Source organism: Polypterus senegalus, chromosome 7, assembly GCF_016835505.1.
Source record: "Polypterus senegalus isolate Bchr_013 chromosome 7, ASM1683550v1, whole genome shotgun sequence".
Taxonomy (NCBI): Eukaryota; Metazoa; Chordata; class Cladistia; order Polypteriformes; family Polypteridae; genus Polypterus; species Polypterus senegalus.
Genome location: NC_053160.1, coordinates 64,935,234 through 64,953,591, shown reverse-complemented (window position 1 = coordinate 64,953,591; position 18,358 = coordinate 64,935,234). Strand labels below are relative to the sequence as shown.

General features: G+C 38.7%; 1 protein-coding gene across 1 annotated transcript in view; it reads left to right on the top strand.

Annotated features, from left to right (window-relative positions):
* Positions 1-18,358, top strand: part of LOC120532610 (interleukin-6 receptor subunit beta-like) — a 149,753-nt gene that overhangs the window by 69,273 nt on the left and 62,122 nt on the right. The window contains exons 3-4 of the mRNA XM_039758762.1: positions 12,476-12,763; positions 15,363-15,483. Coding sequence (XP_039614696.1) covers positions 12,476-12,763; positions 15,363-15,483 — 409 coding nt within the window. The remainder of the gene's footprint in view (positions 1-12,475; positions 12,764-15,362; positions 15,484-18,358) is intronic.

Genomic DNA, 18,358 nt, shown 5'->3' with positions numbered 1-18,358 from the left:
TCCCTAAAATCTTGCTCAGAATGTAGATACTTAATTTGTTTTGTTAAACATAAGGCAATGGCCTATAAAGTACAGTGATCCCTCGCTATATTGCGCTTCGACTTTTGCGGCTTCACTCCATCACGGATTTTAAATGTAAGCATATCTAAATATATATTTAGATTTCTTTGCGGATTTCTGCGGACAATGGGTCTTTTAATTTATGGTACATGCTTCCTCAGTTTGTTTGCCCAGTTGATTTCATACAAGGAACGCTATTGGCGGATGGCTTAGAAGCTACCCAATCAGAGTATGTATTACGTATTAACTGAAACTCCTCAATGATATATGATGTGCTTCTCGAGCGGTGCTTGATTGTTTGCTTTTCTCTGTCTCTCTCAGGCTCTCTGACATTCTCTGTGCCTGATGGAGGGGGTGTGAGCAGAGGGGCTGTTTGCACAGAGGCTGTTTGCCTAGAGGATACGGACTCTTCTCCTCTAAAAAATGCTGCTTTATCGCGGTGCTTCGGCATACTTAAAAGCCCAAAAGCGCGTATTGATTTTTTGATTGTTTGCTTTTCTCTCGCGCTCTCTCTCTCTCTGACATTCTCCGCTCCTGACACGGATTCTTTGAAGAGGAAAATATGTTTGCATTCTTTTAATTGTGAGAAAGAACTGTCATCTCTGTCTTGTCATGGAGCACAGTTTAAACTTTTGACTAAAGGGTGTTATTTCATGTCTAGAGGGCTCTAATAATGTTAACAGTGTGGGACAGTTTATAAGGGCTTAAAATATATAAAAATAACCATACAAACATATGGTTTCTATTTCACGGATTTTCATCTATCGAGGAGGGATTACTGTAGTTGATTCTTTGATGGCGTGTCCTTTTCCTTGTTAGGTCCCGTCCAATAATATTGCAGCACTATGTGACCAGAAGGGGGTGCCAGTGAGCCCGAAACCACAGACACAGTAGTACCGAACACACTATATGAATAAAATAAAGGATTTTTATTTTAACAAAGCACTTTCCACAATCACCTCTCTATTAATAAGCTGCAATAATACAATAAAGCACAATAAGCCAATAATTCTTCCACCTTCTCTGCCACACACAGCAGTGGGCTTCCTTTTATTCTGGACCCAAGAATGCTTTCCTTTGCCATTCTGTCAGCTCTCTGAAGCACTTCCGGGCTATAGACAAAGTAGGGTGGTCCTCCCCCGACAGCATCCTGTACCGATCCCAAGGGACCCTTGCAGGGCTGCACTACTGGGCTCCGTTTCCTTAGCACCCCTGCAGGTGTCCTGACTGGATTCTTACACGAGGACCACTGCCACCTTGTGCATGGGGGATGGAGTCACTTTGTTGCCCACATATCAATATTGTAATAGTCTCAAAAATCCAAATCTTTCTGGAACTACTGACTCCTTAGTCATCCCTAATGAGGAAAAACACTAAGTGGCAGTCCAGCTATTACAATCTTTTTCCTCCTGTGGTATCAACATCTCTCCGTTCTCATCCACCTTTTTCTTAGACAGGCAATTTTAAGTTTTGTTCTAGGGATTTCTGGATTTGTCAGTGTACCGTTTTAAAATAATTCCCATGGACAACAGTAAAGCTCCTCCATCTTCAAGCACGTGATGGAGCAGCAGCATAGTGGGTACGCTATCGTATCATAAACAGGACCCGTGTGGTTTTGTTTTGAAATATATCTGTTAATTTTTGCACGTCCATCGTGGCTTGGCCTTTACTGAGTCACTGCTGTTGTGCTGTTTTTGTTGTTCTAAAAAGGAACAAGTACTTCCAGAAATGCTGACTTTATTTTTAAAATGAGCAATATGAAGCAATGGCAGGACTTCTCAACAAGGATGTCTTACTCATGTGAATAAACCGATTTCTCCTCAAGAGCACTAGTTGTTTGCAGGTGATGGCTGAATCTCTGTGTACTGGGTTCAGATGTGGTCATGAGAAATTTCCACACTGAGTACGTGCTATTTCAAAATGCAGGATGTAAGAGTTAAATTGTTATCAGAAATCATAACATTACCCCAACCTAAAAATGACTGAAATGGGAAGTCAAAGCTACAGTTACCCGCTGCCAGACCATTTTAATTTGCCTCAAAGTTAATAAATCTTGTCTTATCACTGTTCTTATAATGACTTCTCATAAATCGGCTGACAGTATTTTTCAACAGACATGATTATTACAGATGTCTTATTTTGGAGCAGTGCAGGATAAAAGTGGTTTGGCTAAATTAAATTTAGATTGAGGTTACATAGTTCAGTCAATGAAAGCTTTTCAAATTCTATTTAATCACCGTGGATATACTTTATTTTTTAAAACTTAGCACTTCATACCATACCAGTCGTGAATACACATAGTAAAAGTTGTCTGCATCATCAGAGAAGATATGTCTGCAGTGTGCTCTATGAAAGCTGTTTGTGTGCAATATGAAATACAAAACAGGAGTTGAACCCATGGGCATGCTGGGAGAAAAGTCACTCTATTGGGTGCTGCACAGTAATGTAAGGTAGTTGAATACCATCAAGCTATCCTTGTTAAGAGGTAAACTCAGATATATGCAGGTGAATGAGCCCATGGTGTTCCTGAATAATGGACTAAGTGTCAGGCAGACTGAAGTTTGTGACATTCCAAGACCATGTTTCTGATATGGATATGAGCAAGACTGGAACACTTCAAGGAACAGTTCTGTCTCTGTTTCTCTTTACTCTTTAGATATAAGACTATAAATGTAACAACAGGTCATGTCACTTACAGAAATTCCAAGATGATTCTGCACTTACGGAGTGTATTGATGAAGCGAATGAGACAGAATATAGGAGTACTTTGCTTCTTGGTGCAAAGAGAATTGTTTGCAACTTAACATCAGCAAAACCAAGGAAATGGCTATTAGCTTTCGCTGAACCACAGAGACTCAATGTGCAGTCATTCTTCAAGAAGTGGATGTAGAGCTGGTCCTCTCCTACATGTGCTTGGAGATCCATATTAATGACAGGTTGGACTGGTCATAGGGCACAAGTGTATAAGAAAGGGCAGAGCAGGCTCTTTTTCCTTAGAAGACTGCATTCCTTTAATTTGGGAAGTGATATCCTTCACATCTTCTACAACTCAGTGATGGCCAGTACAGTTTTCTAAGCTGTGGTGTATTTGGCTGTTAACATCACTTTGAGAGAGGCCCACTAAATCAGCAAGCTAATTAAAAGGGCAAGCTCAGTTATTGGATGCACTCTGGACCCCCTGGAGGTTATAGCAAAGGAGAAAATTAAAACAAAAGTTAGTGCCATTATGAACAATGCTGCACAGTCTCTCCCTGACACACTAACACTGAGGACTTTTGGCCAACGAAACGTGACTGGGACTCCTTTATACCAACAACAGTATGCCTGCATAATGTCTCACTCTGACTGTGACAGCAACGTCAGAAGGTTTCTTTGCTTTTAATTCTCTTGTTTCTTAGTCATTCTTGTGTGTATTCAGACCAAAGTCTATCTATCTATCTATCTATCTATCTATCTATCTATCTATCTATCTATCTATCTATCTATCTATCTATCTATCTATCTATCTATCTATCTATCTATCTATCTATCTATCTATATTTAATTATGTATTTATTTATTTGCCCCCTGCTCGCTTTGCTCGACAACCCCCCTGGCCTGCGCTACATGCCAGCCACTTCACATCTCTGCCACTCATGTTGTGAAGAGGGGGGCTGAACACACCCCAAGGAGATGCGGTTGCTCCTTCGAAACCCTCTCTTAAATGGTGATACAATGGGAAACAAATTCATTTTTTTTAATCTCCTATTTGCTCGATCAGCTGCTGGATTGCTGCATCTCGCGCGCTTCTTCGAACATTTAAAAGCCTGTGCAGCAGCTGTCCTACTCTTTGTCTTTTATTTCCAGCCTTAGCATGGCTAAATCTCTTGGCACAAAGTCTCGTCTCACAGGACGTGAGTTCTTGATATTTTTTAGTTTATAATTAAAAAATAGAATAAGAATCTGAAAATCTAACAACATCACAATAAAGTGCGATAAATTCTGAAAAGAATGATACCAAACATAAATATGTAGGTTTTAAAATAAGCCCGATTTAGAGCGTGACATAAAAACGTCACATAAAATCATTGCACAAAATAGGCTTAGGATTTTATATATAGAGAGTAGATTTAAAGAGCTTCTGTAAAAAGCTAATTTCCACCTGTGGACAAATAAAGATAAAGACAAAGACAACTTGGCATGCAAGAGTTTTGTACCCTGGGGGTCTATAGTAGTAGATCAGGTAAAGCTGATAAGTTAATGTGAATCAGTAGCTTATTGGTTTGAGGATTTGCAAGTCCAGGGGTTCTCCAGATATTTTCATTTTTCTTTGAAGGGTGAAATGTCTTAAATGTTACCTATGGATGGATTTGTAACCCTGTGGCTCATCTGGAATATTGTAACCACCTTCCAAAAAGTAATTACCTTGTTCAGCTGTGATCTACAGTAGTATGTTTGCTGTGCACTATGTATCTGTAGAAGCCTTGGTGTATCGTGGTTCACAAATGTATTGAGCTTAGCATCCTGAAACACTGAAGGGAGTGCTGAGCATTTTTAATGACAAAGGATGTGTTGAGGGAGATGCTTGGTGATATGGACCACTAAGAACATAAGCTACTCATTCTTTCCACTTCTATTCTATTAATGCAAATAGGGGTATGACCTTCTCCAGTTCTTATGAAATCAACCATCACGTTTTACCTATCTATCTATCTATCTATCTATCTATCTATCTATCTATCTATCTATCTATCTATCTATCTATCTATCTATCTATCTATCTATCTATCTATCTATCTATCTATCTATCTATCTATCTCTTCAGTTCCATAACTGTCAGTAGCACACTTGTACTATTATTATTATTAAAATTGTCTATCATAGATGATCTATTAGTGTACTACTGGAGCACAGGCACTTCATTTTATTTGACAGAAATTTCAAAGCAGCTTTCCTGACGTATTTCCTACCACTGCTTCCATACCGCTGTTTAGTTATGTCCCCAACTGCCATGCAAAGATCAGCACCATATTTGGCAATATATCTTAAAAAAAAAAAAAACTACAGGAGATTATTTACATCTTTGTGCTTTTTAGTAAACAAGCATGGGGTCTTCTAAAGGAAGCAAACAAGCCTTCACATTATAGACTAAAGTGAATAAATTAGATGTGAATCAAAAGTGAACCTAAAGGCTAAGTTAAATTATTTTCTGGATTTTAATAGCTTACCACTGTGTCTGATTAATCAGCAAGTTTGAACGTGGTAGGTCTAGTTTGCCTTCCTTGACAGAGCTAACTTTTGAAAATGGATGATAAATAAATTAGCTGTATCTGTTCAGTTTTGTGAATGCCCTTTCCAAGACCCGTTTCTAGCCTTGTAATTTTAAAATTTGTTTCATGCGGTTTCTCAGAAGTCATGGAAGAGAAGAACATCAGAAACACTGAAGTCAGAACAAAGAACTACAAATGCAAATTATGGGCAAATTACTGTGTGCATACTCAGTGCCAATGCTAGGTTATTTTGCACCTTAATAAAACTTGACTTCTCTGAACCCTATTCAAGAGTAATGCTGGACCATCGCAGTACACAGTTACTCTCACAAGGTCAAACCATATAGTCCACCTATCATTAGGAGGTAACAGAATATACAGAGAATAACCCGTGTAGAAAGGGAAAAATGTGCAAATTCTAAAGTGGCATTTGAACCTAGGCCTGTGGTTCAAATGTGTGATACAGCACCAATAACAGCTGCTCTATGGTATTGCTTGAATTTTGTTACCTTGCTACTTTGAATTCTATTCTTGTTTGCTTAATAAAGCTCCATTTAATGGTGTGCTCTGTTTAAGGTGCTTTATAAAATAAAGATTGATTAATACAGGGGTGAGCTGTGATGTTAAATGCCTGACTTCTGAGCCAAGGAGAAGTGATATTTAATTCTTGACACTCTTAGTGGCTGGTTTGACTTCAGTTGATTGACTCAAAGTTGGGTGGTGTTTATTTTTCATGTCATGAATTTTTTATTGACTACAAAAACTGCAAATCAAATATTAATATTGTGGATAGAAATCTATGCACAGTAATGCTGTCATCAGCTTCTCTCCCACTTGCAATTTTCAGTCCCACCCAATTTCTTCTTTATTTTTTTGTCACGAGTCTGAGAATGATGAAGGCAACTGTATGATTAAGGAATAATCACCTTCCCAACAAAGTCTGATCAGATAATAAAGATTTTAAGGAATCCACTGGCTTCCTGAGAGATGGATTTTCTGAAGCATTCAAGTAACATTTAATCAACATTATTAATTAAATTAAATTAATTTAATTTAATTAATTAATTTGATCAACCGTACAGAGTAATGGGGATTGTGGAAGGGAGGTGAAAAAGAGAGTGCATGCAGGGTGGAATGGCTGGAGAAGAGTGTCAGGGGTAATTTGTAACAGACGGGTATCAGCAAGAGTGAAAGGGAAGGTCTACAGGACGGTAGTGAGACCAGCTGTGTTATATGGGTTGGAGACGGTGGCACTGACCAGAAAACAGGAGACAGAGCTGGAGGTAGCAGAGTTAAAGATGCTAAGATTTGCATTGGGTGTGATGAGGACGGATAGGATTAGAAATGAGTACATTAGAGGGTAAATTACGGTTGGACATTTAGGAGACAAAGTCAGAGAGACAGGATTGCGTTGGTTTGGACATGTGCATAGGAGAGATGCTAAGTATATTGGGAGAAGGATGCTAAGGATAGAGCTGCAAGGGAAGAGGAAAAGAGGAAGGCCTAAGAAAAGGTTTATGGATGTGGTGAGAGAGGACATGCAGGTGATGGGTGTAACAGAACAAGATGCAGAGAACAGAAAGATATGGAAGAAGATGATCTGCTGTGGCGTCTCCTAACAGGAGCAGCTGAAAGAAGAAGAAGAAGAAGAAGATTCAAGTAATATTCAATCTTGAAGAGCAATAATGCTTGATGATGGATATCTGATGTATCGTGCTAAGCAGAAATACTGATTAACTTAAATAACTTAACTTCAATTGCATTTCAGATAATCTGCTCTAGAAGTGTCATTTAAGTCAAAGAGCAGAGATGGCAATTATGCTGTTTTATTCATTGTCATACTCTAATTACAAATGATCGATATTATGGTTTGGTGATGAGTCCAGAGCTTTTTCCTGCCTTAGGCCCGTTGTTACTGGGATAGGCATCATCTACTGCAACAGGTAATTGAGCAACTATGTTAGGAGATGAATGGATGATATTATGGGCATTTGACCATGCCTGATTATGTTATGCTTTGTAATTTCCTCATTTAACTTCTTAATTTATGGGAATCTGGTTTCAGAGTTATAAGCCATAAGCAGTTATAGGAGCAATCTATCACTTTATTTTTTTAAAGATTTAATAACTCAGTAATCTAATACTCGTTATGCAATCACATAACCCTACACATGAATACATTTTATAAAATGATAATGCAAGCTTGTAAACATTCCTTTATTTAAACGTTTTATTTTATAAACTTGTTTTTAATCTTAATTTGTTTTTCTGTGTTTATACACAATAAATGAGAGATGTCCCATTCACATCTGGTTTATAGTTTTGTATTGATGCTGCAGGAATAGATTTGGGTTCTCCTAAAAGAAAACACAGACTCATATGAAAGACGGATGAATGGATTTTATTCAATGCGGCCAAGGAAGATAGTGAAGGAAAACATAATTTTCCTGGAGTAAACTAATCTAAATCTAGATGTTCAACTTTAAACCTTAGACCTACTGTACATATTGTTTAGCATGGTACTGTATATACTTTAGTTTGTTATAAAAACAGTAAAATGAATGACTTGCATGTGTTGTTTTTTGGCCATCCTCTTCAATGCTTGCTGTGGAAAAATACGGATTAATGTGAGTTGACCTACGCAATTGAGAAGACTTTAAGGCATAGCAAATAAACACATTTGGATAAGAAAATGTTTATTTTAGCTTTTGCATGATGTCTTTGCCATTTTGTTGCTGACCATAGAGATATCCTTTTCTATCAATCTATTCTTTGCTGCTTATTTTATCTGAATTTTTTTGTGTATTAACATGTTTAAGTATTAATTATTATTGAAAAGATAATACATACAATATGTGTGTTTACAGTTATATTTGGGGCTTGAGTGCCATGTGCTGAATATGCTGTTTGCATTTTACCTTGTGGTTTGCTTTGAGAAAGCGAATTTGTTGATGTTTCATTTTGGGAAAAGCTTTGGGGACACCTTCACTTAAGACATGAATCAACTTTTATTAATTTCACAGATTCTTTTCCTGTATAATACATTTGTATGTTATGCTTTTGTTACTTCTCCCATTGCTGCATTCATACACTTACTAACCTTTAGGGTGTGGCCTGCAGAGAGCGCTCCTGACGCCCAAAACCGACACTGACAGACGCATGAGGCACAAGTGCAAGCACATACTTTTTTATTTTTCTTTTTCCTCATGGGAAACACCTTCCTCCATTTCCCACAAGCACAACACAAAACTCTTGTCTTCTTTCTCTCCTTCCTTTTTCTCCATTCCTCCGGGCAAGCTTAGTCTAACCTCCTCCCGACACTGGCTCATGGAGTAGTGGCTGCTGGCTCCTTTTATAAGGCACCTGGAAGCGCACCAGGTGCTTGTTGACCCACTTCCAGCAGCACTTCCGGGTGTGGCAGAAGAGCTGTCCATAAGGGCTCAGCAGCAATTGCAGCACCCCCTGGAGGCACCCACAGATCCCAACAGGGCTGAATCAAACTCCAGCTCCCATGGAGCCTTGCAGTAGTCAAAGAGGTAATGCTCTGGATACTCTCTCTCTCCCAGATCTTCCAGCGCAGAGGCGTCACAGCCAGGCAAGGGCCCCAGCCATGTGTCACAAGGGATAAACAGTTCATAGTCGCAATGCACTTGCACCCAATACCATAATGTGCTTGCTATCTTCCGACTTCACCCAGGTGTGATTGTTCTGTTGCTTCTCTATTGGGAGTGTTCTCTCTCCCTCACATCTGATTGATCGAGATGAGAAAAGTGTTCAGTCTCTTAGCTTCTCATTGACAACACAGAACAGAACATACAAGCAGGAAAGAAGGCTTTCTAAATTTCATCCATCCATTATCCAACCCCCTATATCCTAACTACAGGGTCATGGAGGTCTGCTGGAGCCAATCCCAGCCAAAACAGGGCGCAAGGCAGGAAACAAACCCCGGGCAGGATGCCAGCTCACCGCAGCTTAATAAATTTTAATGTTTTAAATATTATAACTAGTAAAACAAAAGCAAATAGAGATGTGACTTTTCATACCAGTTCCACCTGGATCACCCTGCAGTTCTGAAAGTAGATGAAGATCAGCAACACCTTCAATATGTGTATGTCGATTCTAGGCTGCACTTAGTCTTAATAGTTATGCAAAGTCTCTGGTCAGGTCCTCATTTCTTTCAGGTCAGTTCTGTCTGTTGCTAGATTATCGTCTGGACGGATTTCTAGTCATCTCTCTTTGTTTCTCTAGCCATCTCAGCATCTGACTTTTTATTGTCCTCTTATCATTGAGGCTCTAAAACCTGGCCCTCATCCCTAATGCTTCCTTCCTGTAGGGGATGGAGTAGGCATTCTTCTAAGCTCATCCTTTTCCCCCTTCCAGGGACTCATAAAATCTAAAGTTTTCCTGTCTCCGATATACTGAGCATATACAGCAAAATCCCTGTTCCTGACATCACAGACTGAGTATCGAAGTTCAGCAGCTGGCATTCAAAGATGTCCCTTTTCTAAACGAGGTTTTGAAGTGACAGCTTTGTGTCACTCATGCCCCCATCATAAATTCCACATCCTTAGCTGGCATTTAACAGACTCTCCTAAAGAACCTTGGAGAGTAATTCAAAATCAAAGAAGCACAGCTGTTCTTATAAGTGAAACATGCTCACTTGTCAGAAAACTGTTTTTCTTTTAGCTGTCCAGCTATGCTTAAATCGCATTACAACTAACATATACTTATAAAATTGCTAGATTTCACAAATACAACCAAACAGTGTTTTAGAAACAAGACCACTTTATGCAGTCCTTAACTCAATTAATTTGTTATTCCAGAATTCTGTTTGTAGACTTCCGTTCAGCAATTAACGCCATTGTCCCTGTTAACTAAATTTCTACACACTGAACTGTATGTCTCCCCCTTTAAATGAATTTACAGCTTTCTGACAAACTGCAAACAGTATGAACGTATGGATTCCCATCTCTCAGACTGACTCTATATTAGCACAGTTGCCCTCAAGGCTGTGTACTTTCCATCCATCCATTATCCAACCCGCTATATCCTAACTACAGGGTCCCGGGGGTCTGCTGGAGCCAATACCAGACAACATAAGGCGCAAGGCAGGAAACAAACCTCGTGCTGGGCACCAGTCCACCGCAGGCTGTGTACTTTCATCACGTTTTTTTTATTCGCTGTGCACCAATGACTGTCGGTCCCCTTATCTATCAGTAAAGATCATTTGATTTGCTGATGAAACCAAGATTTATGAATTTGTTACTAATGGTAATGGAACAACTTGCAAGAAGTGGTGGCTTGTCTTGTGTCTTGCTGTGCAACCAAAACCCCAGTGTTTAATACCACCAAGACAGTGAAAACGGTAACTGAGTTTCACAAACAGCAGTTATAACCTCTCCCACTAGAAATGCATGATCCTCAGTCAATATGATGAAAACCTTCAAATTTTGGGTTAGCTGGGGCCACTTCCATCGCTAAGAAGGCTCTGTAGCAGTTATACTTTTTACATCAACTAAAGAAATTACCATATACTCGTGTATAAATTGGGTCTTGAAACCCAAGAAATCAACCATAAAATCAGACCCTGACTTGTACGCCCATTCAGAAATGCGACAATTATTATTTTTTTTAAAACAACTTCTTGCCTTCTCTAAACTCGCACCAGTTTCTCAGATACATCGAATGTTGTTGCAGCAGGGCAGTTACCAATTTCTTTCGCCACTTCAATGACTTTTAATTTAAAACCAGCTTCATATTTTCCTCTGATTGAACGCTCCATCATAGATAAGGAATGCTCTTACGATAGAGATGTATGAGGATGTGAGATACAAAAATCATAAAACAATGCAAATGTCACTTCTGAATAGTTTGGGTATTATCGTGTGGTCAAGTAGGCACAATACATAGAAAAAAAAGGCAGTGTGCTCCATGGTTACTCTCACAGGTAGGTGTTAGCATATCATAATCTCTTGGACCAATAGCGTGAATTTTCCGCATTCAACTTATACGACCGACATTATAAATGAATAACTTAAATGCTAGTATATACGGTAAATATTTCCCAGCCAATCTTAGTACCATTTTGCAAAGCCATAATTGAAAGTGTAATCACGCAATCACATTCTACATTGTGGTCCGGTTTGGTTCAGCAATGGTCCAAGGAAAAATGGCAGCATGTTATGGAGTCTTCTGAAATAATAATTGTCTGTGCTCTTCAATCTGTTGCAGACTTGTATGTATCTTGTGTTACTAAACGTGTCAAAAGGCTCACCGCGGACTCGTCTCAGTCACATCATCACTTGTTCCAAAAACTTTTCTCTGGTAAATCCTTTAGGTCAATTAAAACTAAAAGTAATCCTAAATAATTTCTTTCCTAGAGCCATTGCCCTCACAAACCAGTAATTTAACTGGCCTTCTTTGCTTACTAATGTGTTCTCTCTTTTACTGTATGAAGGTGTGTGTATGTATACACTCACACCTTCACCTGCATAGACTCTCGGAATAAGCTACCAAGTAGCAGGACTTTCAAAAGTAGACGATGTTGTTTTAGAAGAATTAAGTAGATAGGACTGGTGAGCTTTGTTAGGCTGAATGGCCTGTTCTTGTCTACATAGTTTGTTCTAATGTTGTAATACTTGTCATCATTTGCACATCTTCTTAATAATTGCGCTGTTCTGCAACTGTTTTTTTATATATGCTTAGATTATGTTATTTATAGTATGTGTGATGTTGTATTATGTTATAAGCAGCTCCAAAGCTACAAAGTTCCTGTATATTACGTACTGGTGAATATAAGTGATTTGGATTCCAATTCTAATTCTCCTTTGCTTATTTTAATTTCTGAGCATTTTTAATCCCAATTACAGTCTGCCATAGTCCATAAGGTTTGAAGTAGGACTTGCCAAATTAAACCACACTGAGCTCCTTTGTGTGGCAACTCTAGTGAGAATTTGACAATAAGTGGACATGGAGTGCGACAGACTTGCCGCCTGTACACTGTAATCCTAATTTGACCCCTTTGTAGGCCTGCATGGGCTGCATGGACGAGAATCAAATCTGTACTTTCATTTAGAAAATGAGGGGGATTATATTTTCCTGTTTTTGTCAGATTAAAATAATTACAATTAGAGTTACAGTACAGGATCTTTTTTCTCTCTTCACAGGTTGTGACATTTACCCTGAGAAGTCTGTTGTGAAAAGTGGGTCAGATGTGCGTGTAATTTTTAGAAATTCTCACATGACTCCATGTCCTTTGCATGAAATTAATGTAAAACATATATTTTGGAAACTTAATAATTTCAAGATACCAGAAGAACAGTACACAATCACAGATCAAAATTCTTCCAGTGTGATTATTCGAAATTTTACATCTACTGTTTCAGAAGTGACTTGTCATATCAGTGCTCCAGGGACCGAAATGCTTCTTGGTGGAGTGCATATTAGATCAGAATGTAAGTACTGTATAATGTACCACTTTAATACTGCATTTTGTTTTCCAGGAAATGCATTGCAGCATGCAGAGAAGTAGAGAGCTGTAAAAAACTGTGTTTATTAGTCATTAATATATCATAAATACATTCCAGCTCACAAAATTAGAAGATATAGAACATATATTTATAGTTATTAATCTGCTGTATTGTTGGTAGTAGTTTAAGTAGTGCTAGTAAAGCAGATAGACCTATGGTCCTAAAATAAAGTACCTGTTGTTTACAAATGTAAGAACTTCCTAACGGTTATGAATTCTGAACACATACAGTATGTACGTTGTCCTCAGGGATTATCAATAAACTTTTTCTGCCCACCTGTAAAATAACCACCAGATTGCCACTACTTCATTTTTTTTTAATTTTCAGAACATATCTGGTCATAAGATTTTGATTAAGTCCAAGATTAAGGTTCTAGTTTTCGAATAATTGTGTGACGGAGAGACAGTTATTAGAATTTTAAATGTACTGTATAGACAGATCAGTATTGTCACAAGTGCAGAGTGCAGTGAAATTCTTACTTAAATGTGCAACCAAAATGCAACATGTCTCCAGCAATACTGTATGATAAACAAGAATGTATTTAAATATGCAGCTTCACTTTTTTAAGTAGAAAACACAGTCCAGCTTACCTTCTTACCCTTGTTTCCACACTACTTATCCAATTATGCTCCCAGTTCCAGAACCCTTGGTGAAGTAACCCATGGTAAAACTCCAGCATAGTTAACACTTTCTTAATGGGTTATATGACATATGGAGAAAGTAAAAAAAAAAAAAAAACAGATCAATTATTTAAAAATGTCCAACACACTGTGATGAAGCTTTTGGACTTCAGATCCTGAGGTTGTGGGTTCAAATCCTGCCACTGGCACTTTGTGACCCTGAGCAAGTCACTTGACCTGCCTGTGCTCCAAATGGGACAACAAAAGAAAGGACCAATGTGTCTAAATGTTGTCAGATGGTAAGTAAATGTACATGTACATATTTCCTATTGGATTTAATTACTTTATTACTGGTTTTGACTTTTAGCTTACTAGTTACTTTTTATTACCATGCTTTTTATTATTATTATTATTATTTTGCCATCCTTTATATTAACTTCGCCTGTTTGTTGTCTGGTACAAATCTTCTAATCAATATTTAACACACTTCCTATTGTCCAAATGACTTGAAATTTTGCACCCTTGCTTACTTACGATGACAATACATAAATCAATACTGTAATCAGTTTCACTAATTGATCATAAGAAGAATAGTTCCAAGATTACACCAATAGATGATGCTAATAACGGCTAGAACTATCGATCCATCCATCCATTTTCCAACCAGCTGAATCCGAATACAGGGTCACGGGGGTCTGCTGGAGCCAATCCCAGCCAACACAGGGCACAAGGCAGGAACCAATCCTGGGCAGGGTGCCAACCCACCGCAGGACACACACAAACACACCCACACACCAAGCACACACTAGGGCCAATTTAGAACCACCAATCCACCTAACCGTCATGTCTTTGGACTGTGGGAGGAAACTGGAGCGCCCAGAGGAAACCCACGCAGACACGGGGAGAACATGCAAACTCCACACAGGGAGGAGCCGGGAAGTGAACCCGGGTCTCCTAACTGTGAGGCAGCAGGGCTACCACTGCTCCACCGTGCCGCCCTCCATCCATTATCTCACCTACTATATCCTAACTACAGGATGACGGGGGTCTGTTGGAGCCAGTCCCAGCCAACACAGGGCGCAAGGCAGGATACAAACCTCATCAGGGTGCCAGTCCACCGCAGGGCAACCCAAGACTAAAAAGTTGAAAATAATATATATATATAAAAAATACTTTTTTAAAAACCACGCTTATATTAAGTTAAAAAGTGTACTAAAAAGTAAAAAATAAGTCTCTCATACATTACTCGTAAAATAAAAGCATGGGTGCTTTTCATCAATCAACATTCAATAAACACTTCTTAAAATCTTAGCAAAAGCGCCCACCTTTTATGTTACGAGTGATGTATGAGAAACTTGTTTTTAACTTTTTAGTACACTTTTTAACTTAACATAAGTGTGGTTTTTAAAAAGTGCAGTGGGCTGGCGCCCTGCCCAGGGTTTGTTTCTTGCCTTGTGCCCTGTGTTGGCTGGGATTGGCTTCAGTAGACCCCCGTGACCCTGTAGTTAGGATATGGCGGATTGGGTAATAGATGGATGTATGGTTTTTAAAAAGTATTTTTTATATATATACTGTATATTACATATCTGTGGTGGGTTGGCACCCTGCCCGGGGTTAGTTTCCTGCCTTATGCCCTGTGTTGGCTGGGAATGGCTCCAGTAGACCCCTGTGACCTTGTAGTTAGGATATAGCGGGTTGGATAATGGATGGATGGATATATTATATATTCTAAATATACTTGTGCCTTTATAATTATATAAACACTATTTAGTCTAATTAAATATATACTATAGGAAGCTATCTAATGCTCTTTTGATCATCAACCTTAAAGTAACACTTAAGCAGACCTTGACTCGCAGGTATGGTTCACTAACACTGCATTAAAATTGTTCAATTTATTTCAGTGCCTCCCGAAAAGCCTACAAATGTCTACTGTGTTCAGTTGTATCGGACAAGTTTCACATGCTACTGGAATTCAGGAAGAAGACCTGGGGTTCATACAAACTACACTGTTTACAGAAAATAGTAAGTGTCATAAAATACAGTATCTGATTTCATTTCAGCCAAATATTGTATATGTTCAAATATTCATTCATTCATTCATTTATGTCCCATTGCTTGTCTGGGACTGGGTCATGGAGGCAACAATCTTAGCAGTGAGGTCCATGCGTCCTTTTCCTCAGCCACTTGCCAACTCATACTGTGTAAACCCAAGGCGTTTCCAGACCATCTGGGAGCCATAATCCCCCTAGCAAGCACTGGGTCTTCTTCCAGCTGGTTGTGAGTGTAAAATGTCCACAGGCAGGCATCGGATGCCTGAACCAACTTAATTGGCTCCTCTCAGTGAGGAAGGTCAGAGGTCTTCTCCAAGGCTCTAACAGATGTATGTGCTTCTCACCCTATTTCTAAGAGAGAGCTCAACCACTCTTCAGAGAAAGCTCATTTTTAGCCAGTTGTACCCATGATCTCATTCTTTTAGTCATTACCCCAAGCCCATGACCATAGCTGAGGTTAGTGATGTAGAACGACTGGTAAATCAAAAGCTTACCTTCTGACTCTGCTCCTTCTTCACCTCCTTCTCACTGAAGCTTAAAAACAGATCTTTCCACAACTAAGCTTTACATTGTAAGGCTGAAGAGAAACAAAAAATCTAATTAATATTGAGGAATTTATAAGCACTACAAGGGTGCTATTTTTTAATATTAGGCAATTATGCAGTTTGAAATGAAAAATATTTGCAACCTGCAGTTCTAAGTAACGTTAAAAGTTTCTTGGACTCCTACTGATACAAGGATGAAACAATTGAATGTTTCATTATGAGGAGAGCTACAGTAAATCACACTTTTGCAGCATTTCATTTAAATCTAGTTCAATTACAATTTGTGCTGTGGTAACAATGAAACACGTCTTTGCTCAGAGTTGTGACTAGGAATGTTTTCCAAAAGGACACAAGTTTAACAGCAGATAAACATGTTGTCATATAGATGTGTACCACATTATTAAATCATTATCTGTAGTTGAGGTAAAGCAAATCAACTGTATGTATGGATTGTTGCGCATGCTCACTTGAGGTTTGCCTTCCGGGCTCATCGGAGGTATGCACTACCACTCCAGGACACAAGGGGGTGCTGTCACTGATGGTACCATCACTTTTTCCTCCCACAGCCCTGAGAAACTGCACACTGAGGGTGACTCCTGCATTTCTGGTCCCTCCGCTATAAAGCCGAGGTGCTTCAGGCAAGGGTCACCTTATTCCAGAAGTAATGTATAGAAGTAGTATACCCAAGTAATGACCACATTAGTAGAACCCTAAATCCTCTTGTTTACTCTTTTTTTCTACTATTTGTTTGTTATTGTTTGACGTGTCATCGAGTGCCTGTTTATTTTGGACATTTTAAAGATTAAAAGGGGGTGACCTGGTTGGATCCAAACTTTTCCTCAGAGACCAGTGTGTACCCTCGGTTGACAACAGGATGCATGTGCCAAGCAAAAGAAGTATCTCTAAGCCTGCCAGTTTCAGCTGTGCTTCATCCAACCAAAATAAGCACAACACATTAAGATTCTCATAGTGATGTAGCCATGAGCAATTAAAACCAAAGGAAGGTACATTGTAGACTAGATAAACAGGATTCATGAAAGACGGCACCAATTTGAATATGTTTCTTTGTATACCGTATTTACTCGTGTACCACGTGCCCTCGTGTAAGACGCGCACCCTAATTTTTACAAAGGAAAGCGCAAAAAAAGTTTTGCCCTGTGTACGACGCGCATTGTGATTGTATAGGAAGCGTTTAGAGAGAGAGAGAGCACTGTCGAGCGAGAGCGCGAGCAAGCGAGCGAGTGGGAGTGTGAGTGAGCGAGCAAGTGAGTGAGAGAGAGAGCGCGAGTGGGCAAGCAAGCGAGTGAGAGAGAGAGCGTGAGTGCGCAAGCGAGAGATCGAGCGAGCCCAAGCAGATGAAGTAAACATTACAGAATTACATTTCCTCGTGTATGACGTGCACCTGATTTTGTAATGCTAAATTTCTGGGAAAAATGTGTGCGTGGATACATGCATAAATACGGTATATTCGAGTCTTTCACATGAACCAGTAAATGAGGTTTATGTACCCATATGTAAATATAAGTATTCTTTTTTACATATTTAGATGTGAGTTTATAATCTGGGCTATATATACATTCATGAATGAAGCAATGACAATAGGAAATCACTTAAAGGTGTACATTAAAGCATACAACTTTTAAAAATAGTTTACTTCAAGAAAAAAAACATTGAATACAATCAAGCCGAACCTATGCAACAAATTACTTAAAAGTCAAACTAGAAAAAAAAAGAAAACAAAAAAACACCGGAAAGTTAAAAAAAGAAATCAGGAACATAAAAGACAATACCCAACAAAACAGAATTCAACCCCAACCCAATTAAAGTAAATATTTCATGATCATAGTTGCTGTTGCAAACTTTGGGCAACATAGTGCCAGCAAAATCTATAATGTATGTGCTGCTGCTTAGAAAACACGCATGAACTTTAAACCTCATCAGAACATGTAGCTCTTAAAAACAGTCCTCTTCAAAAAGCATCGTCAGGCTTCATCCCTATAAAGCTGCAATAATGCTATCAGCAGCCAACCCTAGGGTGACGTCCTGTTAACTTTCTTTCATCTTCAGACTAACCATTGTTATACATTTTTAATGTTCTACTGCAGAATTTTGTCTTTTGTGTTTATGTCTAACAAATAGAATTCATTTTGTTGGCGAAAACACTGAAAATCTTTTCTTTATTCTTTTAACTGTTAAATAAAGGTTCAAGTGAATTACCAAATTAAAGATTTTAGTTTTTATTGCGGTTATAGAAAGTGTCCCAACTTTTTTGGACTTTGCGATAAGTAGGTAATTTTGTGT